At 42.0% G+C, this 27,585-nt stretch overlaps 1 protein-coding gene across 1 annotated transcript in view; it reads right to left on the bottom strand.

Annotated features, from left to right (window-relative positions):
- Positions 1-1,042: 1,042 nt before the first annotated feature.
- The window catches only part of arhgef18b (rho/rac guanine nucleotide exchange factor (GEF) 18b), a 47,469-nt gene continuing 20,926 nt past the window's right edge, over positions 1,043-27,585 (bottom strand). The window contains exons 12-32 of the mRNA XM_073476784.1: positions 26,808-26,853; positions 25,530-25,731; positions 24,846-24,952; positions 22,917-23,057; positions 22,200-22,450; positions 21,541-21,666; positions 21,294-21,411; positions 20,946-21,200; positions 20,743-20,819; positions 20,333-20,511; positions 20,105-20,178; positions 19,629-19,814; positions 19,272-19,427; positions 18,782-18,897; positions 18,205-18,273; positions 17,983-18,030; positions 17,606-17,869; positions 16,881-17,030; positions 8,141-8,489; positions 6,803-6,946; positions 1,043-6,364 (exon numbers count right to left, since the gene is read on the bottom strand). Of these exons, the coding sequence (XP_073332885.1) occupies positions 6,036-6,364; positions 6,803-6,946; positions 8,141-8,489; positions 16,881-17,030; positions 17,606-17,869; positions 17,983-18,030; positions 18,205-18,273; positions 18,782-18,897; positions 19,272-19,427; positions 19,629-19,814; positions 20,105-20,178; positions 20,333-20,511; positions 20,743-20,819; positions 20,946-21,200; positions 21,294-21,411; positions 21,541-21,666; positions 22,200-22,450; positions 22,917-23,057; positions 24,846-24,952; positions 25,530-25,731; positions 26,808-26,853 (3,387 nt within the window). The 3' untranslated portion in view covers positions 1,043-6,035. The remainder of the gene's footprint in view (positions 6,365-6,802; positions 6,947-8,140; positions 8,490-16,880; positions 17,031-17,605; positions 17,870-17,982; positions 18,031-18,204; positions 18,274-18,781; positions 18,898-19,271; positions 19,428-19,628; positions 19,815-20,104; positions 20,179-20,332; positions 20,512-20,742; positions 20,820-20,945; positions 21,201-21,293; positions 21,412-21,540; positions 21,667-22,199; positions 22,451-22,916; positions 23,058-24,845; positions 24,953-25,529; positions 25,732-26,807; positions 26,854-27,585) is intronic.

Here is a 27,585-nt window from a genome sequence, read left to right as displayed (position 1 = left end):
AGAAATTGCAGGAAGACACATCTTCATTTTGAGGAGTCACAAGCCTTAAAAGTTGAGCTGAAGTTGAGTTGTTGCTCAGTTGCCAGGCTGAACTCTTCCAACCTGCTTGGTGCCAAAGTGCACACAAGCTGTTAAATGTGAGTGAACGAGCAAAAACAAATATGAACCAACTGCTGACACAGAGTCTATCAAACTAAAATTTGTCTCAGCGTTTTATGAGCCTGCAGGGAGGTTCGTCTGTCTCGGCGGAGCATCTATTTGTTTAACTTTGCGGTGAGAAGGGCCTCCGACACGGAGTAACAACAGCCAAGACTCCTGACTTCCTGCAAAACTGCATTACATAAAACGCCTCCGAGCTGCGAGGCGGTTGAGTTGAGGAGGGCTGGAGACTTGGGATGAGAGGGGAAGAGACAGGAGGGAGACATGAAATGGGCAGAGGAGTGGAAGGAACGAGACAGAAACAAAGACGGAGTAAAATGCAGTTTGCCTCCACGGGGGAAGCAGCCTGGAAAATAATTGTTGAGAGGAGACAGAGGAAAGCCACTAATGACAGCAGACAATAAAAAACTGGCCACTACTGTAGCGTCTTCCCAGCCAGGATGACAATAACACAGGAACTAACAGCCCCGCTCTTAGCGAGGTCTAAGGGCGATTAAACGGCCACAACCGCAGCACCTGAAAATAGAGCTTTGTCTGGGGATAGACTGTTATTAAGTCGTCTAAACACAGGGTCAATATCGCTGTTACTGCACCTCCTAGACACTGAGCAAAGGCGAGGGTGCGAGCTAATTGGGTGGTCAGGATTATTTTGACAAGCACTGAATAGAAATCTAAATAATGAGGCAGAATTATATGTTACACACGCATGTGGCTGTTGTTGAGGGAGGAAAAATTCTTGTAAATACAAATTCTCTCCAAACATTCACTGCATGCTTGACTTTTGGTGAAACAGCAATGATCCAAAAATGCGGCAGACCAACCAATCAGTTTCCCGGCTGTGATTTTAAGACTCAAAAGACAAAAAACACACACAATTAAAACCTCATTTTAAGACTTTTATTACTAATCTCTCTCTAAGGCAGCAGTTTGTGTCCATAGGTCCTTCTAACATCTCGCAGTGAATAAAATAAAACGGTACAAAAATCAGTTTTGCTGTGTGCTACAAACGTCATTAGACAGCTCTTGGTAAATAAAAGTTCACAGACAATAATAATAAGCATTACAAACATTCATTTTCCCCTTCAAGTATGCTACTATCCAAAGTGACTAGTGTAAAATTGGCAGAGGAAATAAAATATGTTCATAATTATTTACACATTACAGGTCCAACATGTGTGTATGAGTGTGTATGTGTTTAAGAAGAAACACGACTGGAAACGGGTCGGCTAGAAATGTTTCTGCTGTTTTTGGTGGAGAGCCTACACACACACACACACACACACACACACACACACACACACACACACACACACACACACACACACACACACACACACACACACACACACACACACACACACACACAGACACAGACACAGACACACAGACACACACACACAGACACAGTGATATGACTGACTGGCTTCCATGTTTTTCAACACAGCAAAAGGTTTAAGCGTTTCAGTACAGCAAAGGAACATTTAAGACTAACAGGCAGCATCCACCCCTCTTGTTGACGATCAATAAAATTCTCGTACCTGGAGCAGAACTAAAGTAATCGTACACCAGTTTGTTGCCTGACATCTCTCAGGAGACACTTGGAACAACAGGAATGTGGACAGACGTGGAAAACAACTGGCAAGTGGCAACTGGAGCACTTTTTTTTTTTTCAAAGCTTTCGACCACATCACATGGTCTTCATAGAGACATGGAGTTTATTAGCGAAAAGTTGCCATGATAACGTCAACAGCACTTTTAGGACTTCTCAATCACATTTCCAATTTTTACTCACACCCCTGGTTTTTGAATGCCCCCCCCCAGACATTTCCAATATAACTGTTGCAATCCTGGTATTATCACAATGCCATTTGTCATTTATCTGATGGAGATTGAAAAGCATGGATGCCCACAATTCATTCTCAACTTCATGCTATTGATCAAGTTATCAAATAAAAAGAGAACACTGCCTATTTATAGGCGGGGAATGCAACATTGAAATATGTCAAAATGCAGGACTGTAATGCACAAATCAGCAACAACAATGAAATGTTAGCTAGCTCACTATTTAGTTACCAAGACACCAGGAAGCTTGTAGCAATTATTTTGTGCTTGTTATAAAGAAAAGGACCATAATACATTGAAATGACAGAGTGGTCATAACCCTTAGTTTGATGTGTGCGTCTGAGAAATCAATTTTCAGCAGCACACACACTTCGCCCCTCTATCCCAATAAGAATCGGGACACCCTATCCCCGAGGGGGTAGGGCTAAGTGGTACGAGCAAGGCACGGTTGATTGTGAGTCTCATTCCCAGGTCATCAAATACCGAAGTTGGTGACTGGCATGACCCACCAACCCAAAGCCCAATTTGGGAATGAGACACATCAATCCACAATCTTTCTCCAGAATGACTTATTTAAGCTTTGGTGTAACTATGCTGATGAAGACCATGAAATATGGTTGAAAGCTCTGAGGGAAAAGAAGCTTGTCATTGGGATTGTGTTACCAAAGTTTGGAAAACATTTTTTGAAAGGGTTCCACCCACTGAAAACCTCCAAGTATGCTCACATGCAAATTAATATTCCATTGTTGTGTTTAAGAGATGATGTGCATGATGGATACAATATGATGCTACAGAATCCTGGGGAACTTCAACGCCTCATTTGAGTTACTGTTTGTGTACGATCTGGTTGCAAGATGACAAATGTGATCTGGACGTGTGGATGCAAAAAACAAACAGCAATTCCCCCCCAAGGAAATGATCAGACCTGAAGCAGGATGTGAGCTGGACTACAATGTGCTGTGAACACACTTCTTATAAACACTCCCTGGAGGATGTTTTCACAAGTAGTAACACTTTGTGGACGACCACACAGCCAGCACAGTGTCATTTATCCTTCATATGAGAGCGCAGACAGGAACCCAGTCAGTCGAATGTGTCTTTGGTTTAACCGACTGAGACAAGCAGATGATTTAGTTTTCATGACTGCTACATAATCTTGGTGAAACATCACTCATGAATTGCGGGAGAGAGACGACAGACAGTGCACCTCGACTTCAATGCTACAACGTCGACACACAGGAGGAGATTAAATATGCGTACCTTCATTTTCAGTTCACTTAAAAACAACAGCACTGACTGATGGTGGTTTCACTGAACTGCCACGAGACTATCAGAGCAAGGCGTACCGTATTGTACATACACACCCACGTGTGTATTTTAAGTGTATATACACATATCCACAAATAGGCTGACTTTTGCCTCTCGATTCATGTCAAATATCTCTGTTCCTAATACAAGAATGCGTGTACATACAGTATGTACAACAATATACATAATATACATAACAACCTGCTCAAACTCCAGCTAGTGATCGATAGCTTCAGTGACAAGCTTATTTGGAGAAAGACAAAAAGCTCTTTCGACATTTTTCCCTCCAGGGACACAGAACACATTAATGTGTCAACTACTTCATGACTTAATGGGTCCTCGCATATATAGAGACAAAAAAACAAGATTGACACTTCCATATTTCTTCTGTGAAGAAAGATAACAGCTGATAGTCGCTTCTGCTGCAGGACCACTAGGCCCGTTACAGTACTGCTTTTCTGTCAGGCATAGAGATTAAAGACCCAGCTAATGAAATGTCATCAGGAATCAATAAAACAACCTGTCAATGAGACCTCAGGGCAGCAATTTAAACTGACGTCTTCGTATATATCTCTAAGATATACCGGCTTAGCTAAAATGGACCTATCCCGAAAAATTCACAAACCGTCAAGTCCGCAAAATGAGGTCCAGAGACACGAGCTTTCAATAACATGACACATCAATCATGTGAACTTTGCATTTCCGGACATGAGATTAGGACTGAAGATTAATCTGGGAAACCACAAACTTTACATTGCTTCAGTGTGTAGATGAGGTTAAGGAGGAGGAATGATTATTATATAGATAGAAAACAGATTCAATACTGTGCTCCTTTATGCACATTAAGGACTCATAATTTTAACTCTTTATGTTTGGGAATAACACAGGAGTATTTTATTCTACTGGGTCGACTAGTGCAAAATCATAAAGTCTATTTTCTATCAGTATGATGATGGATTTGAATATTTTTACTGCAGTCAAACTCTGTATTAAATTTTCATGTTGTGATTATTACTTATGTTCTCTCATGTTTCTCTTTTCCTTTCTCTGCTGAATCAGTTAAATGTTAATTTTACCCTTAAAACAGCATTGAGCCGGACATGTCATGAATTGTACAGTACGCTATAGTAACATACGTTTCTCACAGATGTGTCTCTTAAAGCGATGGGCTTTGTGAAATGTAACCCAGAGTGAGACAAACTCAGTGAGGCCTTTCAGTCTGCTGAACGGTGTACAGTTTAGCTCATTTTCTGGATGTCTACGGGGTCATGGCAGCTCTGCTAAAAATTGAGGAAATGTACCTTTAAACTCCACAGTCTGAAGGCTAATTTAGGTACATATTGCAAATTTCTAGGTTTGTTCCACCATATTGGAAATGCCTCGAGCACTGCCTAAAATACTTGAATTGGGATCGGCAAGTGCATCAGTCGATGTCCCAATCTGACACCACGTTATTTATAAATGGGACCCTTCTGCTTCGCAGCAATGTCCCGGACAACTGTGTGCAACTTAACAGAGTTTTTACTTTTTTACTAGATAGCCAACATCCATGAAAGGCCAGCAACTTATGTTATGGATGTGCTTCAAGTTACACAACGTCCATACAGGGTTAGTAGTATGCAGCTGTTAAAAAAAATGGTATAGATACATCATCAGTCAGCTAACCCACTTGTTATTAAATTAAACTGTATGCACTTGTGAAATTGTGTTTTGAAATATTATAACCCCAGTTAGGTTGTTTTTTTAAAAAAGAGCGACTGCTAAGAAATGCAATAAACGACCTGAGGTAAACTAACCTCACATAACCTTAAACTGTATAAACACGAGAAAGGCATCCCTGAGTTTGTCTCACTTTGCACAAGTTGGAAAAACAGCAGAATTTGTCCCAAGCTGAACTCTCACTTAATTGACATGAAGCGCTGTTACACAACAGCCTGTCTGTTTCTAATGTGCTGACTAAAGTCAGGTTTCACAACCAGCTGCAACACTAGAAATATCCTCCACAAGTTCAGCCTCCTGTAATAAGCATGGTTAAGAAGAACAAGAACAACAAAATGAAATGAACCTTCACAATTTTGACAGCTGTACAACCGAACCAAACACGTTAAGTCCATAAAAGTTCATTCATTAGTCTGAAATGGAGTATTTACACTGTGCAAATGAAACACCAAGCTGAGAGTGTTCATGTATTAAGAGCTGGATCGTTTCAGAGTTCCTGTTGAATCATCTCTTGTGATTCCAGGTCCAGTAGAAGCAGACGGTTAAGACCAGGGGTGCCATCGCTGCACCTTTCACTTGTCACTAACCAGTCTGATCAAAGTCAACACTTTTCCTTCAAATGGTTCCTTTCAGTCAAATCCCCTTCAGCTCTCGCGGCTAATGTCTTTGGATTGGTATAATTTAATTTAAACCTTATGAGAAGCCTTTGTTTGCCAAAGGTTTCCTCTTAAAAACTTCCTCTTGAGTTAAGAAATTAAACTTAAAATTAAATAAAAAAAGAAAACTGTGGCAGCTTAAAAAGATGGGATAGCAATATTTAAACAGAAATGTCGTCTTTCTTGAATGACATTGTTCCTTCAGCATTGGCCACTGTAGTGCTGACAAAGGTTCTGCTCTCTGCTCCGGACCACTGCAACTTTGTACAGATATTTTAATTATGTTACCTTTTTCGACCCTTAATAACTCTTTTGTGATGAGCAACCATCACGTAATTCTTCAGCTGGTGTTTAGAAGAAGATGACGTCCTCCTTATTGAGGTCTTCTGTGTTGACCTTGTGGGGTGGCGGCATGCTGTGGCTGTGGCTGAGCCCGTGAACGTTTACCTGGACGTGGGCCTGGGCGTTCGGACTGAGGCCTTGTGGTGGCAGGTGTGCCTGGAATTGGAGGGAGCCGGCGCTCTGCGAGTGGGGAGGGATGGTGGGAGGCTGCATGGAGGGCTGAGGATGAGACTGTGCTGGAGGCATGGGGGGTTTCTGAACATTCAGAGGGTGGGAGGTGCTGATGGAGGAGGTGGACTGGGTGTCCGGTCCAGCGTTGTCTGGAGGACTGAGTTGATCTGTCAGAGACGTGCAAGAAAGGTTGTTAAGAGAACAAGGGATGTTCCAAAAATAGCATAAAAACCTGCCGGCAGATTAGTCATTAGTGCCTATTAAATACAGCTGGGCTTACTCAGCCTAACTGCAATCTATCGCATGAAATCCTGCCAGTGTTTTTCTTTTGTGAGGGCATGGGATTAAAGTGTTAAAATGTCTCTGTCAGCAGTTTAGCATGCCATTAATCACAGGGAAGCATGCGAAACTGATAGGTGTTTACACAGGGTGCGGTAAGCTTTAGAGAGGGATGTGATCGGGTGGGGTCCGGCTTGCCCAGGTGGAGAATGTGTGTGTCTCATGTTTGTGTCTGTGAGAACCGAGTTTAATAATGCAGCAGGCAGAGACAGATGAGAGGAGACTGTGTTTGGGTTGGAAGTGTGTGTATGTGTGTATAAAAGTACCTGCGTGGAGATGCAGGGAGTGAGGCAGAGGAGGGGCTGACAGCGGGAGCTGCTGGTGGGGGCTGATGGAGCGCTTGGCCTTGAGGGCGGTGTCGTCCCGGGCGGACAGCTTCAGCGGCAGCATCTGCTTCATATCCACTGAGGCTGTGGCGGAGGATGGGGAGGGGGGAGGGGGAGCGAAGAAAACAAGAGACAAACAGAGACAGAAGGTGATTTAATTGTGAAATTAGATTTCACTGGTAAACTGGAGCAGCCGAGCCACTCTCAGGCCACTATTTGATAAATCAGAGGGCTGACCCAATTTAGACAGCTAATGTGATCTTAATGAGCAACTTAAATCACGCTGATCAGGTCAAGCTCGTGTCAGGCACAGATGGCTTGCATCTCAATGACAGTGAGCAAGAAAAGATCATTTTACAACAGATGAAACGCAGCACTGTTATAACGTGGTGAGTGATCTGATTATTTAAGATTGTGATCGATCTTAAAGGGATTCACATTCTACTTTTGAGGCAAATATAGGGATTGCGTTATTTACCGCCTTCTTACTTCTGTTTCCAAACTTCATGTGAACAAACCAGTAGAGCGATGAAGCCAAGTCAATGGCTATGCCAAATAAACAAATGACTTCACATGGCTTTTCTTCTTGCAAAGAATGCACCATGAGGTACAGTTAGCGGCATGGTGGATAAGGAGCTTGTGCCAAAAAAGAACTCTCTGTAACGCAATGTTTTGCTCTTATGTGCAAATGCGGAAAGTCATAGGCTGTTTCAAGTCCGGCCACAGTCGACAGGGCATTTCAAAATTGAGAAAATAGATTGCAGTTGAGATTGTGGATCGTGATTTAAATAGATTGAAATTTTAATTTTTGGCTCCAACGCCAAACCCAACTGTAAAACATCAACTGCAGGAGCAAGAGAGAGGAGAAAACCTGAATACAACACTCATGAATACATTTCTAAAAAGAGTGATGATGCTTTACATCAGTTTGTGTTGGCATGTGATGCACAGTAGGCAGCTGCTTACACAAACAACAGAAAACTGTGTGTGCTTGTTGAATGACAGGATGGTGGAAAGAAAGACAGAAGTGTTACAGAAAAGTCACACACTCCACACACTCCACCCTCTCCACGTGCTGTGACACTCTCTTTGTTTCCTGTGTAAACACAGTGAGGACGGGGCTTTCCGCATTACAAGCTATTATTTACACTTTATGTAACACTACAGGACGATTACAGTCCGACAGGTTCTCTATTCAAAGATCAACTTGTATACTAAGTAAAGAAACCATTCATTTCATGGTTCTCAGTTTGTTGATTGTCCCATCTAACCCCTTACCAGTGCTGTCAGTGCGATGTGAGGCTTTGCCCATCTTGCCTCCTTTCCCTTTGCCGCTGAAGGCAGCCAGCTTAGTGGGGATCTGCTGCTGCACCCCCACCGGTTTGTGCAGCTGGTTGGTGGTGCTGAAGAGATGAAGGGGCACCTCTGTCTTCAGTGGTAGGGTGGATGAGCTCATCTCCCGCCGCAGCATCACTTCAGGACGCTCGGGATAGTCGGCCGGTGCGACGGACAGGCTGCCACGCACCAGGGGCTTCGGAGGCAGGGGCAGGTCGGAGATACTGGTGGAGGTGGCGTGGCCAGAGGACATGAGGAGCTCCCCGTTCAGACTGCCGGACAGAGGAGCCACCTTGGGGAGGAGAAGGCTGGATGTTATTTGCTGAGAGGTGACTTAAGTCTCCTTCAGTTGTTGCAAACATCATCACATAAGACATAAAAAATCAAGTTCAAAAAGGACGGTTTCCCAACTCTGTAATTATCCATATTTGTGGTTGGATGCAGTTTGGAATCTGAGTTGTGGAACTTGTCATGTGTGTAAGCAGCCTGCTCTGAGTTATGTATGAGAGTCTTTTAAGTATCTTTTTGAAGAAAAAAAAACTTAAAACAACTTCTTAAGAGTACAGAAAACACACACGCACACACACACACACAGATACAAACTATAAATCGTCTGTGTGCGGCCGTGCCTTTATAGACACACAATCTGTTGAGGAGCAGGGTATTTATGGGCTGAAGACGGAATCAGAAACACATGCGACTCTTTCTGCTGAGCACACACTATGGTAAGTTTGGTAACAGGCTTTTGATGTGTTCCAAGAGGCTCAAGGACAATGTGCGCACACACACAAAATGAGAAACATAAAACCCTTAATAGTCCCTGTGCACATAAAGGCGTGTCTAACACAACAGCAGCAGGGCTGTTAGACAAGCAGGGGAACAAGAAAATGGCTCTCATGACATCAGTGGATAAAAGACACTGACTGCATTGTCCGCTAATTACTAGACTGAAGGAAAGATGATCTACAGATCGAGCCAACGTGACCATCCAATCTGCATTCAGTGAGGCCGACAATGGAGCGGTGTAGTGTTTGTTTGCTTTAGTAATCCCATATGTGCTGCATTACATGATCTACAAAAAGCATCTTTTGTTTGTGCTAATAGAAAGACATGCACGACACGTTTAAGCCCTTCTCCAACAGTTTGACTCAATGTGTTGCAGAAGAATATACATCACACAAGCAGTCATAACATAAAATGGAACCAGTCATAAAGTTTGAGTTTCGGGCTGTTCAGAATCAGCTCTGCGTGCACATCAAGGAACACAAGAGTAACTGATGTTTTGGCTGATTACAGCCAGGAGACTAAGCTAAATGGACTGGAAATCCTCCTCAGCCTCATGATTTCAGATATAGATTGTTGAAATGAGTCTCAATCATATAGATAGAAAAAAATTACATCTGGAAGAAATTATTCTCTGAGAAAAGTCTTTATCATTCAAGTCTCATTCTTTTCCCATCTAAACAACTGTAAGGTCTGAATGAGAGAGGAAATCACTTTCTGCGTGTACCATATCACAGCTTTTTGTCCGTGCTGCTCGTTGTGCATCATCTGTGCATCACGTGTCTTTTCGTTCATCTAAATGACAAATTTTCTAAATACATTTAAAAAACGTGGTCAATTAATGTATTCAATCGATCTGTTCATCAAAAAAGTTACCACCAACTATTTTGATAACTGATTAATCGTTTCAGTCATTTTTTCAAGGAAAAATGTCAAACATTTGCTGTTTCCAGCTTCCTAAATGTGAGGATTTGCTGCTTTTCGTGGTCATTATGAGAGTAAATAAAGAGTCTTATTGTTTTGGAGTGTTGGTTGGACAAAAGAAGCTATCTGAAGACATCACTTTGGGCTCTGATGAGCATTTTTCGCATGACATTTTACAGACTAAACAATCAATTTAGTATAAAAAAAATTGGCAGATTAATCAATCATGAAAAATAATTGTTCACTGCACCCCATGAAAGAACTAGTTTTAGTAAATAGTCATTAGTGAATGAAGAGGATAAAAGATGTAAGAGTGGGCCTACTGTAACTGCAGCTCAGTTCTATTAAGTTCCCATATGTGTTATATCAGACCTGTTTCACATTTCCCAGAGATGGTGTATGTTTCTTTGAATCAGCGTGACAGTTCCACGAAAAAGACATGAGGGTGAATAATACATATTCATTAATGATGAGGAATCATAGCTTGTGTATTTACACGGAACTAAAGTAAAAGGTTTCCAACAAATAACTAGTAGTTATTAATGGGGAATGATGGCTCTGACCGGTAATACAACATACTGGTTGTTCAGATGATAAATATCTAAGCAAACCATCACGACACAACTGTCTTATATCATATACTTATAAAAAAAAGTTAAATATTGCCATAATTCAGTACATCACCAAGCAAAAACACAAGTCTAATACAAGTTTTAACTGTAAAGTCTTTGACTAAAAGTCAGGCATCAGTCTGTAACTCTTCCGTTTGGTATGCAGTCCACATGCTGCATGATTGATTATAATTCAGAATACTTCCTGTGGAGATGGGGAACACATGATGACTGTGTTTTACAAGGCGTGAAGGGCAAACTCATCTGACTGTGACTGTATGTGTGAAAAAACTGTAGCTTCCCTTAGTTGTAACAGCAGCGCATGACAGCACGACCCGAGGCACAGAGGGGCCCTGCAGTGGGAAAAGTCTTCCCTAAATTCCCCTTTCTGCTTTCCCTCCATCAATTTTCCTCTTTCAGCACTCACTCATCTTGGCACACAGATGTTCCATTGTTCCCAGAACAAGGTGATCGGCTTTAAGCGGCAGTAACTGCAGGTTTCCAGGGCAGTAAAGCGTGCGGAAGCTACAGAGCACAAACAGGCCTGACTGACAGCACATAAACAATTAGCACTGGCTGCCTTCCAGAGGCCACTGTTAATGACAGGCTTGGACTAGCTAATTATACAGCCAGGTTCCTCTCATCCTGAAAACTGCCTGGATACTCCCACATCATACATATCTCCACTAACACTGCAAGTTGCCTTGTACACAATGCACACCAGTGGAAAGGAGATACTGGTTGTTAAATCTTACCTGGTCTTGATGATGTTTGGAGCAGTAACGTTATAAATATTGACTTAAGAATGAGTTTCTTTGGGCCATGTGGAGCCATGCGTGAGTTAAGCAAACCCTGTAGGCTTAATCCAGAAGTCAAATTGTGTCTAAGTAATAACCACAGGGTAGATACCATTTTTTATAACGCTTGGTGATGACTCAGATTTTTATACAATGACTCAGTGTCGGGTCCTCTGAGGCTAAACATCGCGCTGGAACTGAAACGATCCATCGATTGACGGGACATTATTCAGCAACCATTTCCATTGTAATTTTAATCCTTTATTAAATAAAAACACCAAACTTCTCTGATTTCAGCTTTTCCGATGTGAAGATTCGTTTCTGTTTAACATAACTGTAAATAGAACACCTTTGGGTTTTGAATTGTGGGTTTGACAAAACAAGACATCTGAAGTCACATGGACTCTTACGTGAAGAAATGGGTATTATTCACAATACATCTTGGACATGCTTTTAGTGACATTTTTTTCGTGAAATAAAAAGCTGGTCTTCTTGCTGTTGGACTACTAAGGAAGAGTAGCTGGCTTGCTTAGTCTTGTCTTGTTGCACGTCATTCGTTTCAGCTAGTTTTCAAGCTAAAAAAAACAACAGATGGTTTTTAGATTCTTAAATTTGAATTTTCCGCGTTTTCTTTACGTTCGGGTAGATTGAATATGTTTGGATCAAAATGGTTAGTTGGACAAAACAATTTGATGAAATTTGATGACATCACCTTCCAATCTTTACCGCAATTTTTGGATGTTATCACAAACTTAATGATCACTAAACTGCAGATGAATCAATAATGGTATTAATCGTTTGTTGTAGCTAGGGCTGCAGGATACAATTCAATTAATTGTTGGATTCATTGTGCAGCCCTAGTTGTAGTCCTCCTTCACATTAAAAGTCTGAAGACTTGATGCAAAGAAAAGTGTAACTCAGTCTTCATGCAACTACTTTTTTCTCTCACAGAGCAAATGATAAGATCTGAGTAATTTGACAATGTTTTAGCTGTAGGAAGCTACAGAACAGCACACAGTGAGTGAACAGCAAATAGGTGGGATAGCTACAGAGACAGATGGCGTAGAAAGAAAATATCTGCCCTCGAGTTCGTTTTTTCTGTCAGAGCTTCTCAAAGCAACTGCTGCCAGCTGATTATAGAAGAAGAGAGTCACATGCATCTACAGGCATCTAGGTGTGCGCGTGAATGTGCACAGTGAGGGTGTTAACGGATAAAGAGTTACTCCTTGCATTTTTTTTTTCAGACAACAGCATCGTAAATCAGCCTCGAGGACTGAGGCCAAAGAAGGGAAGAGATAACTCAGAGGGGACGACACAGGTACAGGTCAATGTTTTCACACCGACCTTTAAATGTTTCCCTTGAGTTTTTCCGACCTTCACCTCTTTTTGAAATGCTCCCTGTCATGTTCATACAGTTACTTACACCAGGTAGCAATTCAATTTTACAGTTTTCTGCTCTTGAGCAAAAAACCAGGAGAAAGGGGCAGCTGTTTAACTGAGTGCTTCGCCTAAAGGCATCTCATGACGTTATTGAAGAAAGAGCGATGGTTATTTATTGATGCATTTCCTCTTCAAGACTTTCCCTGCAGCCCGGGGACTAAACCTTTGACCTTGCAGCCAGTTCATACCTTTAAGGTTTTCCATTGACTCTTTCTGTATTGTGAAGGGCATTTCTCTTCTTGACTGTCAATCAAATCCCTAAAAATTCCAGTTCTGTGCTTGATTATAAACACACCATCTGACTTGACATTCTCCGGACTATTGAGCAATCAGACCCGAGGCTCTGTCCTGGGAGAGAGCCAATAGAAAGCCTGAGCCCAATGTGTTCCTTATCAGGGGCCAACTGATCAGATAACACATGAAAGAGACGCTCCTCTGAAGTCCAGACATGCTGCAACTAGCTCCGCTCTTGCGCAAACACTCACATATGTTCCGAAACACACACACAAACACACGAGGAGGCATGTCTTCTAGTTTATGAGGTCTAATCATAGCTGTACGGGTTTGCTGATGAGTCTTAATGTTGGGTGGTGGTGATTAAATGTCTGTTGATATCAGGCTGGCTGGGAGCCTGGAACAGATCCTGAGGTCACAGCTGATGAAAAGACCGTTTGATGTGTTTGACGCAGAGGGGGAACAAACCACATCCAAATCTCCCATAACCGCAGCCAAGAAAGTCCCACAGCAGAGCCAGTGAGATAGAACTGCAGCCCATACATCGCTATGTGTACAAAATACACAAACACACTACTTAGCTGCTCTACGACAAATATTATGGGTGTGATTTAATGGGGTGCTGAGTGCTGATAGGTCTAGATGTGGCCTGCTTCAAGCCTTATCTTGCCGTCCATGTAACAAACAAACAAACCGTGCAGCAGTCTTCACCATCCCTGTTTGGGTGAAGGCCTCTGTAATTACCGGGTCGCTGCATTACTCATCAAGCAGATTAGGTCAATTCAGCCTGAGGCTCCTTTGCTTCACAACACCAGAGGCTGTGGTTTTCCAGGACTCACTGTGAAGTGTTCTAGGTAGGCCTCACAGTCAAAGGCCTGTCTTCAGTAACCAGTAATGAGACGATAAACGCAATAACTCATGTCAGCTGGTTGTGTTGTGTACATCTTGACTCAGGACTCCAGTTAACTCAAGGCTAAAGCATGTCGCTGAAAGGTGAAATCTCTGGGACGGTAGATAAGCAGCCAGATGTCTGAGGATGTAGTAGATGAACAATGTAGCTGTTTTGGGACAAGTCAGGACTCTGTTATCTGTCAGTTACTCAGCTTGGTATGCAGGGTGAAGAGGCACTGACCAATCAGAGATAACTGTCAGACATAAAGCAGGTAGGAATGTCAGACAGCACAGAGCGACTTATGACATCACTGCAGACAGCTTCGAACAGAAAGACACATCTCTGTGTGAGCATCAGTATCAGTGCAGCACTGGTCGAAAGCTCATCAGATGATTAATCCAACTACTTGGACGGGGATCCGGTTTGTACACATACTGATGGATTTTCTTTTCTTAGGAAGCAGGAAAGAAAGGAGAAGACACTGACTCATGTAGCTGAAACGTTTCGGTTTTCTTATACAGTACATAGCAGCGTTAGTCAGAGTGACCAATCCCATAACAAGGTGTGTTTTACATCCTCCTGGCGATATAATTATGTGTGTGACTCAGGCAGTGGAGCTGACGTTCATGTTCAAGCTCCTATCCTTGTGGCCAAAGCTGGATTGCTTGTTTTAGACGTTTTATCCAACAATTTTATCAAAAAATCTCTTAAAATAAAAAATAAAAAAAGATCATGAAATAGATCAAATCCAAACTAACCATAAATTCCACAATAATAATACAAACTATAACCGATCGAGTCAGTGGTAGAACAGCAACTTGCCTATTCTGCAAAAGTAAACTGACTGTTTTCGTCAAAAGGAGTTTGGTGGCTTTGAAAAGAGTGATGCAATGGCTTCAATTTCCCCGTCGGAAAGGGCTGTAAGGCGAGCAAGGTAAACTGGTGAAAATATTCTAAATATAGTTTGTTTTTTAAGTGGTCAAAATGTGTTTTTCTGCAGCCTCGGTTTTCAGCAGACAAAGGTTTAGTATTTCATGCAGCCCCAGTTAAAAAAATCCAAACTATCCCTTTAAAAGGTTCATGAGCGGGGCATATGATGATTGAATGATTACGAATCAATTATGCCTTAAAATATTACCACAATATTGCAGGGTAGTTCAGCAAAAACTATTTATGGCAATAAGATACAATTTTGAAAAATACTTTTTAATTCATGATGAAATATGGATGCATTTTTCATCAATTTGATGACGTATTTTCTTTTGTCAGGTCTTTCATTTCCTGTACTAACCAAAAAAAAAAGAAATTAGTCATGCTTTATCCAATAAAAAAATCTTAAAATGATTTTACTCATAATACATATCTATATTGTGTTATAAAATTACATATACCACGAACTAGGATTTTCTCCATCTCGCCCATTCCTAGTAATAATTAAAAACAACTCTTACACATTAGTCTCTATCTTCTTGTTTTGATATGCAGATAAAGTCTGTAGCAAAATGAAACTTCTCATGCTACAGTTACCTTCGCCTCTCTTCAGCTGGTCACAGAGAATGCAAATCGACCACCTGTGATGGTGGCACAGTCCTTTAGAAAACACTAAAGGCTGATATTAAGTAACTTCACTGTAGCTCCTTGACAGATCTGTTAGCAGCGGGCATGAAATTACAGTCAGTGGATCTTTCTCAAAGCTCCTCTCCCATGAAACTCACAAACAATGGCCCGCATTGTAATGCAAGGAGAGAAAGAGGGATACGAGTAAGGAAACACAGGCAGGAGAGAGGAGGAGAAGAGGTAGGAGAAAGACTGCTCCCTGCGTAGGTGGATTCCTGAGCCGAGTGGTTAGGGATGTATTCAGCTGTATGTTTATCATTATGCCCATCTATGAAACAGGCAGTGGGAGCGGAAATCAAGTTCCTTCAGCAGATGTGTCTTTCTACTGTATATTATTTACTGGTAATATGTGCAGATGTTAGAAAAATTAGACTGATGAACAATTACAAAACAGTTTGAGACTAACATGAGATGAATGAGACAGACATTTAGTGCCTTGAAGTGAAGAAGATTGGCAAGATTGTAAATGCGAACAATCTTGCAGCTCATGTATTAAATATATTCACTTCTTCAGTATTTCAGATGCTTCAGTACCTTAGAAGGGTGGGGACAGGATTCATGTCAAACAGAGTGCCAAGGTAGGGAAGGGTTTGGAAAATGATGCAACAAAACAGCAAAAAGTGAAGCCAGAGCAAGACGGGAAAGCCCCTTCCTATTCTTTGTCTTGTGAGTAATGGTCACCGGCAGCATTTTTCCTGGTATCACCTCTTTACCTCACTGTCACCCAGCACCCCGCCCTTGTCCTCATTTTACAATTTATTACACTCAACTTCAAAGGTGCCGCAGTATACTCTTTTATGACCTGCAATTTAGAGTGTCATATTTTTCAAAAGCATTTTTACATCTGCCAAGGAGGTTATGTTTTCACCTGTGTCTGTTTGTTGGTTGGTTGGTTTGATTACAAAAAAACTACTGAACGGATTTCCAAAGAATTTGGATGGAGGGTGTGTTTTTCAGCATTGTTGTTAACTTGCCAGGGGAATAATGCATGGACCTTGATGAAAAACAGCAGGCGTATTTAAGTTTAGGTTGTAGCTATGAGTGATGTGAATAAAGGGGATTGTTGGGCCTTGGCAGAGGTCTGCACAAATTGCATTTTTTTCATATAAGTAGTCAATCAGTCAATATGAAATAAATCTTATTACATCTTAAACTGAACAAAATGTACACATTTCTTAGCTCAAGCTTCATTTCTAGTTTCTGCTTGTACATCCATTTGCTCCTTTAATTCTTAAAGCTAAAACATTTTGAGCAATTGAAATGTGTCCACCTGCAACAGCTAGTTGACTAGTCTTGTATATACAGTGAGCCTTTTCCTAAAGCATAAGGCATACTGTGAATGTGTATTTTGTTATGGCCATCATCGCCACCACAGGATCCCTCACCTCAATAGTCTTCCTCTTGATCTTCTTCTGGTGTTCCAGGCGTTCCTTTTCTTTCTCCACAGCTCTGGTGGACTCTCTCAGTCTCTCCAGGTCCTTCTGGTACGTCTCCCTCTGACTCTCCAGCTCCTTCCTCTCCTCTGCCAGATGCTCCTGCATCAAAAGAGCGAGCCATGTTGAGTTGAAAAGTTTTTAGAGGTATCTTGATATCTTAGAATATAACCTGTATTTGTTTAAATTACTTGTCTGGGGAGACTGTGTGAGAGCCAGGATGCTAATCATTGGCATATCTTTTTGGATGTCCAGTGTTATTTCTGGTCAGAGATGCAGAATATTGGAAAGCATATTTATACGAAAAATACCAGTTTACAACACTTCAGGAAACTTTAATGAGACTATTTCTTGTAGTTGGTGAAATGTTCTCAATTATCCTCTATTTTTTTTTTTTTTTTTTTTTTAAATAAAAATTAAATAACTTAAACAACTTCAATGAACTTGAAATACAATTTGAGGCCCTTTGTGTCGATGTCAAAAAACACTGCAGAACAGCTTTTTGTTTCATTACAAATGACACACAGAACAATGATGAAAATCATTTCATGAAATATGAAAATATATAAAAATGAAGTATAAAGCAGAGAAGCAAGGTCATCAAATTCAGCCTTCCACATATTTATCAAGCCATTTAAATCTGTTCCACAGCCCTCAGGTGGGACAGAGAACTTCACCTCCAGTCGTCTGCACTCCTCCTCCCTCTGTCGGAGCCTGGCCTCGGTGGCCTCGACTTGGTGGCCGTGCCGCTCCCTCTCCCTCGCCCAGCGCTGCTGCTCCTGCCGGTGCTGAGACTGCAGCTTGTGGAAGCTGGCCAGCTCCTCTCTCTGCAGGGCTAAAGTCCGCTGTTTCTCCTGCTCCAGGAGCACGTTCCCTCTGTGGCGGCCCGGCACAGAGGCCCGCTGCAGCTCAATGTGGCTGTCCCACTGTGCTATGATGGCCTGAAGATGGAGACGGGGACAGGAGAAAAATAAATTAAGAATGTGTGTATTTTTTTAACACAAACATACAGAATATACCTCATGTTTCTGTGAGACATCAGTGACGGTAATACCTGCAGACTGTAGAGCCTTTGGGAGAGCATCAGCACTCTGTCAAAGAACTATAATGGAGACAACGGGAAAAGTTAGACCATAATCAAATAAACACAAGCATCACCAAATCAACATTTTATTGAATTAGCAAACTTCTCATTGGTGCATCTTTCCAGTCCAGCTGGCATCGCAATGAATATCAACTCTGGCAGTGTTGTGTAGCACAAGGTGACAGACTTTACCTCAGCCTCGGGGAAGGAGTCGGACCAGATGCGGTTCCATCTGGGAGGAGAACAGCAGCTCTCATCAACCTGGGCAACAACAGTCAGACAGCGTGTCAGGAAATAACATGATAGCACTGATCAGGCTACAGATCTTATTTTCTGCTACAATCCAAAATAAAAATAATATAAAAATGTTGTTGAGGGAACCAGGGTGATGCTAGCTTTTGGATTAGCCGACGAAAATACATTTTCCCTGTCACAGTCTACTGTGCAAAATCTGTATGAACCTTTTCATTGCACTGTTACTCAGGTATCCTCAAAACAAGTCGTATCTTATTAGTTATATTTCACCTGCCCGATCATTCTCAAAGAGCAGGATTTTCTGGAACATATGTCAGTTCATTATTTTATCAAAGTTTGATCTATTCAATTACAAATGAAGTGACGAGAGCGAGGCTAAAGTAAACATCACAATATGGAAACCTTCCAGATGACTTTGTCTTGTATTACAATTTACAGGAAATAACAGTCTGACTCATCCTAACATATACTGTCTGTGTGCGTGTGTGTGTGCGTGTGCGTGTTGAGCCCCTACCGTCTGCTCCAGGGTGTGGCTGTCGCAGAGGTCTTTGAGCTGAGGGTCAGAGCTGGCTCTCTGGCTTCTGTCTCTGTTTCTGGACTCGCCAGAAAAGTTCTTCTTCACACTGCCATCTGGCACAGACACACCGACACACCGACACACCGACACACACACACACACACACACACACACACACACACACACACAGACAAACACACACAAATAATGAAATACATACATAGAAATATGGACAGTCACAAACATTGCACAGAAACAACACACACATATACATGTAAAATTGCACCCATGGCTGTCTTGAAATCCTTTTGTTTTAGTTAGAAAACATACTCATAAATTCAAACAATTCAAGGAATAGTCAAGAACAGTCTTTTATTTATTTTTATTTAAAATTCATAAGTTATTAATGGGATAAAAGCCACTGAAATACAACTTCAAATCCATTAGCTGGTAGACTTCTTCAGGGCATGGATTGTGCTGGACTCACTCTTACTGAGGATGGTGGGGCTGCTGTGGCTGCTGTCATAGCCCCCAAAGGTGTCCGCTCGCTTTGGCAGAACCCCAGAACCGCTCCCTTCCTCCTGCCGTGAGGTTGGAGACGCCTCCCTGACTCCAGACTGCAGCAGGTTCTGGAGGTTCTCCACTGAAGTGAGAGAGTAAACGAGTTAAGGCTGAAAAGCTGGACTAAGTGTTAAAGGTTAAGGGGAAAAAGAGGTAATTGAATAATGCTGATGAATTATTAAAGAGCTGCAGTGAGCGGTACATGAACATAGAAATCTGTGTGTAAAATTCACACAATGCCATGCCATGCCACTGTATCCAGTATCATGCAGCATTGTCCTACCCTCAGTGATGGCTCCTTTGAGCAGGGCCTCCCCCTGCTGGAGTTCTGAGGCGTCTCCTCGTAACAGGAGTCTGGACCGCGAAGCTGCGTCCTCCGCACCTACCACAGACTCTGCCAGGTCTGCAAACAGCTGCAGCTTCTCAGTTAATGCCTGTGCAATCACTGCATCCTTCTGGCTCAAACGTTCTACAAGGGGAACCATGACATAGAAAAAAAGAAAGACTTCATTCCTTAAACAATGGACGTGCTCACCTCTGCATCTTACCGAATATTTTTGAGCTTTGCTGCAAAAACATAAAATCTTTATGTCCTAAAACAGCTTCAATCTAATGAAATGTAATGCAGAGAAACAATAAGCCCACAACTTAAAGCATAACAGTTTCAAGGTTAATATGAGACATGAGCACCACCTTGTGGCCAACTATATCTAGTGTTCCTTATGTATGTATGCCGTTGCTTACTCGCTCTGCAGTTACCTTGAAATTCTTTGAACCTGAAGGCTCGAGCCTCTTCCTCCTCACTGAACAGCCTCTCTTCTGTGTGAGGACAACTAAGAGGGGACAGGACAAGAAGCCATTACAGACGGGGAGACAGAGAAAGCAAACTGAGTAAGAGGTTTACACAGCTTCTTTATAAAACATTCTACAAAATGTAAACAATAGCAAAACACGGTTGTGTATTCATCCCGGTGTGTATGCAGCTACCTCTCAACAGCTTGTCTTATTTGTGTCATCCAACTGTTTCGCTCCTCCTTGGAGTTGGTGTGGATCTCGTACATTTCTGGTTCATTGGAGGAGGCACAGATAAGAAACATGGCCTTCTCCTCATGGGCCACTTCCCTGACGATCAGCTTCTGAAGAGATATCACTGACGGCTTGTTGTCCTGAGTGGATAACAAGAAGGAGAGGAAGAAAAAAAGAGCGGAGACAGCTTTTTATTACTTGTTCTTAGTACTTAGTTGTAAAATTTGATGAATGACATTGACGAGGCTACAGTAAATTCTGTTCCCACTCACATCTTATTGCACATTGCTCAAGTATTTCTTTTAAAGACATATTTTTTGTGTTTAACAGTGCCATACTGAGTGAAAAGTTAAATCAGTTAAGTCACTCACCACTGTAGCAAATACATATCTCTGATCCTTCTCTTGTAGCAAGAGCAAAACATCTGACAAGAGAACTGCAAGAATATCTGGAGGGACAAAAACAGAAAACAAAAAAATAAATGACACATTATTTAGACTTCTGTCTGTGAGCTGGAAAGATGGAACATGATAGTAGATGCATAAGTATGTCTTGTTTTATCGTGCAGTATCACCTTTGAGCCTGCCAGAAGCAGCTTTCCAGTTGACTGTGCCCTCATGCAGCAGCCGTCTCCTGCCCTGTGCCAGGTCCTCCCTGCGAAACACTCGGCCATCTTTGATTTTCCCCAGTGCCTTTGGCTCCATCTTGTTGTGTATGTCTCGGAGTCGAGAGTTCTTCTCGTGGAGATTAACCAGCGTGTCGACCTGAACGATGGTGTCTTTAATCAGACCCAGCGACCGAGTCAGGTCCTCATGCTCCTCTGTACCGGCTAGAGACGGAAAATACATTTGATGATTTAAAGATACAGCAACATGAAAAGATAATTAGATAAGAGTACTCTCTTTAAGAAAAATATATTTACCTTCAGTGTTTTGCAGAATGCGCTCCACCAGTACTGGGTACTTGGTAATGCGCTGTGTCACTAACAGGATACACTCCGTCACTCCTAACCTCCGTACAATGGACAGGTTGTTAATTTTCTGAGAAGAAAAAAATACATTGTTTAATTCACATTTATCAGACTGCAAGTGGTCTTCACATACTCTACTGGAGAGGTACTGTGGATCAAATCTGATGTCATGAATCACAAGACTGCTCAAGTGTCTCACCCGTATGATGTTTTGGAACTTTTTGTTGTTTTGCAGCTGTTCTTTGTAGTAGCTGACAGCCTCAGTGTGGTGACTGCAGAAATCTCCATAGCAGTCCTTCATCCTCTCGCCTACTTCACCCGAAAACTGGAGGCCAGAAAAGATAACTGTCAATCGGACAGCTCTGTGTTTGTGTGCTGGCTAATACTGCGCCTCTGCTGCTTACATATAATTTGTGTATCATATTGTGCACCAGTACTCAAGAAATCAATGCTGGGTGTTTGTTAGGGCTGATGGATATGATTAAAAAAAACATTTAAAAAATCACATTGTGATTATTTTGGCAGATATTGCAATTGTGATACGATTCATGAGTTGAGGGAATTATCATTTTTGCATCATAATTTTCATGTTTACCGAAAAACTATAAAAAAAATCATGATGATGTGAAATTTGTCGGGGTCTGTACCAAACAAACATGTTCTCTTACATCTGGAGAACAAGACTTCACTATAATGCTGTTTGGTCACATTTTACCTTTACAAGAAATTGCAGCTTCTTGTGATTTGGATATAGCACTTGCCATATTATGATATCGATTATATTTCAATTAAATCTGCATCCCCAGTGTTTGTCTGAATGCATGTTCTTGCTGGACATGTTACGCATCTCCTCCCCACCTGTGCGATTAGAATGTCTGCCACTCTGTTGACAGTGTAGTTCCTGTCACTGGGTGAGACAAGGTTTTCTCGCTGCCGCTCTTTTAGACGAGACAGGAAATGTGTGTGGAGCTCAAGGAGGTTTTCCAAGCGGGGGAACAGACAATCCAATCTGCCCGCGTCCATCTGGAGGTTCTCCTTCAACTCCCGGACGTACACATGCAGCATAATCTTCAGCGTTCGCACATGGTGCATCTCGGTCTGCATCAGCTCTGTGCAATGACATTAAGTTACATGTTTATGTTCTGACATGTAAAGCACATATATAAAATTCATCGCAGTGTTTTGGACTGGCTCACAAAGTGTGCCTCATTCCCTCCAAACCTTCCATAACCTAACCTATTTTTCTTATATTTCTTCCTTGTACATACACCTGACTAAAGTTGCTCCTTCAAATAGTCCGAAAATTTAAGGAGCACTTTTACACTTTGCAAATCAAAGTCTGTTTACTGCTTCAGAGGAGTACGACTCCAAATGTGAAAAAAGTTGTATAAAGCCTTTTGTGACTCCAGAGGGCGCTGCACAAAATCTAATATATTGCCTTGAGTAATGTCATTTGAGTCAGTAGAAGCTGGAGCAAAAATAATGTCCACCATGAGTCTGACAATGTTAATCAAGTGCGGTGCCATATCAGTGGAGTACAAAGGTGTGACCGAAGATCTAAGAAATCACACTTACCATATATCACATCCTGTCTCTTCACCATTTCCTTAGAGAGTTTCTTAACATGCTGCTGGTCAACTGCTAAACTCCACGACTCTGCCTCCAGGTCCAGAGCGTCAGTCTCCAGATCAGCCCGCACTACTGCATAGTGAGCATCTGAGGAGAGGAGCAGAGGCATTACAAACTACTACTACGGATATGGATGATAGTTTAACAATGTTAGGGGCCTGTGCTTAGGTCAGTTTCTTCACAAAAAAGTCAGAGGTTAAGCTCAGCAACAGCACCCATGGGAGAATACAGTCTTGGCTGCGCAGCTAAAGGTTGGTCTCATCAACAATAAGGAGAGGCTGACTCTTAAACTCCTTCAAAATGATTGATGACACAAAATGAACAGATCTTGTTGTAAACCCAAGTCTTCTTAAGACTTTAACTGAATTTTGTATCATTCATAGATGATTAACTGACTTAATGTTTCGTCTTTTTATGTTTTGGCAGGGCTGAAAATGATAGATGGATAAAGTGACAAGGCAATATGAACGAAGTAATCTTGACTCAACAATGCAATTTGTCCATCTTTTGTTTGTTAATCCCAAACTTTTTAAAGTCTTAAATATAAGGCTTTACCTGTCAAACTTTGGAAGAATCAGCCCATGATTATGAGACTACTGTGAGTGTATGAGATTAACAGTCTAGTCGTAACAGCAAAATGCTCTAAGAGTCAAAGATCTGTGTATAAATAAAAGGAGATTTAGCTCAGAGGTGGTACAAAAGAGTGAGGTCTAGTTATTTTTATTTATCTATTCATTGCTTTAGTCTGAGCACATCTTAACCTGGGAGTTGCATAGTTTTGAAGATATCAGCCATAGAGATGTCTGGCTTCTCTCCAATATAATGGAACTGGATGGCACTTGTGCTGCTCAAAGCAAAAAAAAAACAAACATTGGAAACTCAACAGCAATGTCTCCAGAAATCATTACCCTGGTACTCAAGATTATCCACAGAACTTGTTGTGAGCAGTTTCATGTTCTTTCTGTATCACCGTGCCGAAGGAAACATTAGATGAGCTGTACCTTTAGCTAGCTTAGTTAGCCAATTGTCCTCGAGCAAATGCACACTTCCTTCTGTGAGGTGATTCAGTTTGTGAATGTAGTTTGGCACAAAGACAATAATTCCCACATGAAACTGCTCACATCAAGGTCTGTGGACTATTTCGAGTAACCGGGTCATGATATCTGGAAGAGACATTGCTGTTGAGTTTTTCTTATGTTATCTATTGGCGCTTTAGTTCCATTATATTCCAGAAAAAGCAGACATCTCTACAGCAAATATCTCCAAAACTCAGCAACTCACACCAAAACAATCTAGATGGATAAAAAGCACTACAGGTAAGAGGAAAAATATGTATTTTTGATAATTGTCCCTTTAAAAAAAAGTGTTTGTGGCCAAGATTCTGTACTGATATCATCATTATAGTGCCTATAATGGAAAGTACATACAAGACAGTAACCCCAATGTTGTGCAAAGTGTCCCTCAGACATCGTCAAATTATTTTTTATGCTCTTGCTTCAGCAATACACTGTAAAGCACCAGAGAGGGAAAACAAGCTGCTCCTGAGTGACAGAGTGTGTGTCTGTTAAACAATAAACCACAGAAAAGGTCAGCTGGGAGAAAAAGATGGTGCAGTAGCTTTTTGTATGTGGAAAGCTAGCACCTGGGTAGCCTGTCTCTCTCTCCCACACACTCTAGAGCTTAATGAGAAGGGTGAGGTCACCCCTGACTTCACAAAATACTCTCCACACTCTCCTCCCTGCATTTAAGAAAACTCCCCGAAAACAAACTATCACTCTGCACTCAGGCGAATGCATAGATCATAGAGGACTGAAGAGGCTCAGAAAAAAGTAGTTGAGTTTCAAGTTCCATCCACACCTCGGTCAGTCAACTCACCTTCAACGATGATGGACTCGGTGGTGGAGGGAGCGAGTGAAATGGCATCGTCGTTGCAGCGTTTGGAGCGGAGAGCATCGGTCTCATCCATCTCCCCGGGGAGGGATCTGAGGGACGACAACCACAGGTCCAAGGTGGCGTACATGCTGACACTAATACAACTTAATCCCACTTACCTTTGCTAGTCTAAATAATCATCAATGTTCAAATTAGACAGAAAGAAAGAGTCCAACATTTTTCTTTCCGCTTTCCTACTGACTCCCTGTCTTCTGCTCGTTTACACCTTCCCTATGCCTTTGTCTCCCTCTCCCTCTCCCACTGCCTTACAATCTCCCTACACACTTTTCTTAGCGATGCAGCGGAAAAGTGGTCCACTTCTAAGAAACGTCTAGTCTCAGTTGTTCTATTAGAAAAGACAGCTTGCCTTGATATGTCAACTATAAATACACACCTTACGATGGCATACAGAAAATAGTACTTCAGCAGCAAAGAAACTAAAAATAACCAGCATTAATATACAGCAGATCCTGTAAACATCTACAGTATCATAGATTTGAGAGAGCTCATTTTTGTGGTGGTTTTGAACTTCATAAGCAATCTTTTAAAAAAGAAACAAGTCATAAAGAAAGAGAGAAACCAAAAAAAGGCCTTCAGTGGAGGACTGAAAAAGTCAGAGATGCTCACCCTGAGCTGTTGTGGTCACGGAGGCTGTAGCCAAGGCTGGAGGCAGGGGCTGCGGTAGAGCTAGTGGTATAGGTGGCAGTTGGCTGAGTGCTAGGTCCCCACGGACTAATGGTCATGCCTGGGGTGCTGAGAAAACCTGGGTGGCCATCCAGGGCCTGTAATGAGGCTGGGCCCAAATGCTCTCTGTCCCGATCCTTCAGCGCTGTGGAGGACAGACGAGAGAGGAGTGAACGGTGGAAATGAGAAGATGCGGAGGAGGAACGTGAGGAGAAAGGAGGACAGGACAGAGAGAAAGGAGAAGATGACTGGTGAGGAAAAGAGGAGGAGGAGGTGGGTGGATGGGTGTTTGACTCCTGTCGGAGTCGACACCGGTATCTTTTCTGCCCAGATCGAGGCAGGGATCTGAACACTCGGCAGGTGATCAGGTCTCGGTGCATCAACACTCGAACGCCGACACGTCTGGACAGACCCCACGATAAGGCGGAGGAAGATGGGGAAGAGGACGAGGATGGTTTAGCAGTCGCGGAGCAACCGCTGGAGGTGCCCGGGGTTCGGGTAGCATCTTTAGTAACAGCTAGCTCCATTGGGAATGTCTCAAACTAGCAGGAGTTGCAGAGGGAGGAATGCAGCAACCCAAACTCCAAGGTAAGGTTCAATAGTCTCTGTTGCATTATAATTAGATGTTAATAAAAATTAAGTGATGTGCCTCCGCTGGTGTAGAGAACGTGGACAGGCGGAGGATAGCATGGAGCCTGGTTTTATATCCTAGGTCCCTTACGTCTGGTATCTTCTAGAAATACACCCTCGTTACATTTCTCCGACCCCCTGCACAAACTACTGATTGAAACCAGGTGTGTCTCGGCGGACTCCAGCTGTTCAGAGGAGAATAACAACTGCTACAGGAGATTAACTTAAGCTGCTGCTGCTGCCTCCTGTGGGTTCAATTACATGCAACAGGAGCTGCTGACTGTTAAAGTAGAAAACAATATTACTTGAACTGAACCAGGGGCTAATGACTTTAGTGGTCTCAACAACGGCTAATTATCACCTAATTATTATGTAGGAAGACACACACACACACCAAAGAAGACCCAGACCCACGTATCACTTATCACGCAAATACAGTAGGGTTCATCTTTTTTAATCCTTTCCAAACCACCAGAGAGTGAACCAGCTTTTTAATTTGACACATAGGGACCAAAACATCTAATCAATGCACCTACCTGCTTCAAGTGACACTGTTGTTAGTGGGATTCACAAGGTGTGTATTGTTCTTACCAAAGTGAGGAGATCCTGATGAGCCAGTCCTCGGTACAGAGTCTCTCTGCGTGGAGAAAATAAAGTAAGACAGCATTATTCCAAGGCTTCTCTGTTGAGGTGCAACTGTACATGTGGAGGCTTTGTTGCTACATGGACGGTCCCCTTAAAGCTAATGCGCACCTCCTCAAAGATGTAACTACAGAGCATAAAGTAGGGGCTAATGAAGAGAGTAAGACCTGTGGTTGCAGGTGCAGGAATTGCTTGTTGATGGTGAAAACATTTTGTAACGCAACATATGATTAACAAACAACAATGTCTGACAATTACATGTGCATTTAGTGCCGTAGTGGGTTAAATCTATCCTATTAATTATGCAACTACAATTCAAATTCGATGTTGTTGGCACCTACTTCTTCCAATATATTGTGACAAAAAGGCATAAATATATCTTAAAAAGGGACAGTTCACCCCAAAATTAAAAAATACATGTTTTCCTCTTACCTGTAGTGCTATTTATTAATCCAGATTGTTTTGGTGAGTTGCCAAATTTTGGAGATATTGGCTGTAGAGATGTCTGCTTTCTCTCCCGTAAAATGGAACTAGACGACACTCTTGTGGTGCTCAAAAGCTCCGAAAAAATACATTTGAAAAACTCAACAGCAATGTCTCATAATTAATATAATACACAGACCTTGTTTTGAGCAATTGTATGTATCATGTAGGAGCTATTTTCTTTCTGTATAACCACACAGAAGGAAGCGTGCATCTATTCACAGAGAAGAGGCTAGCTAACTAG

The sequence above is a fragment of the Pagrus major genome, chromosome 11 (assembly GCF_040436345.1).
Source record: "Pagrus major chromosome 11, Pma_NU_1.0".
Taxonomy (NCBI): Eukaryota; Metazoa; Chordata; class Actinopteri; order Spariformes; family Sparidae; genus Pagrus; species Pagrus major.
The sequence above is the reverse complement of the archived record's forward strand: the minus strand, read 5'-3'. Positions and strand labels throughout refer to the sequence as shown.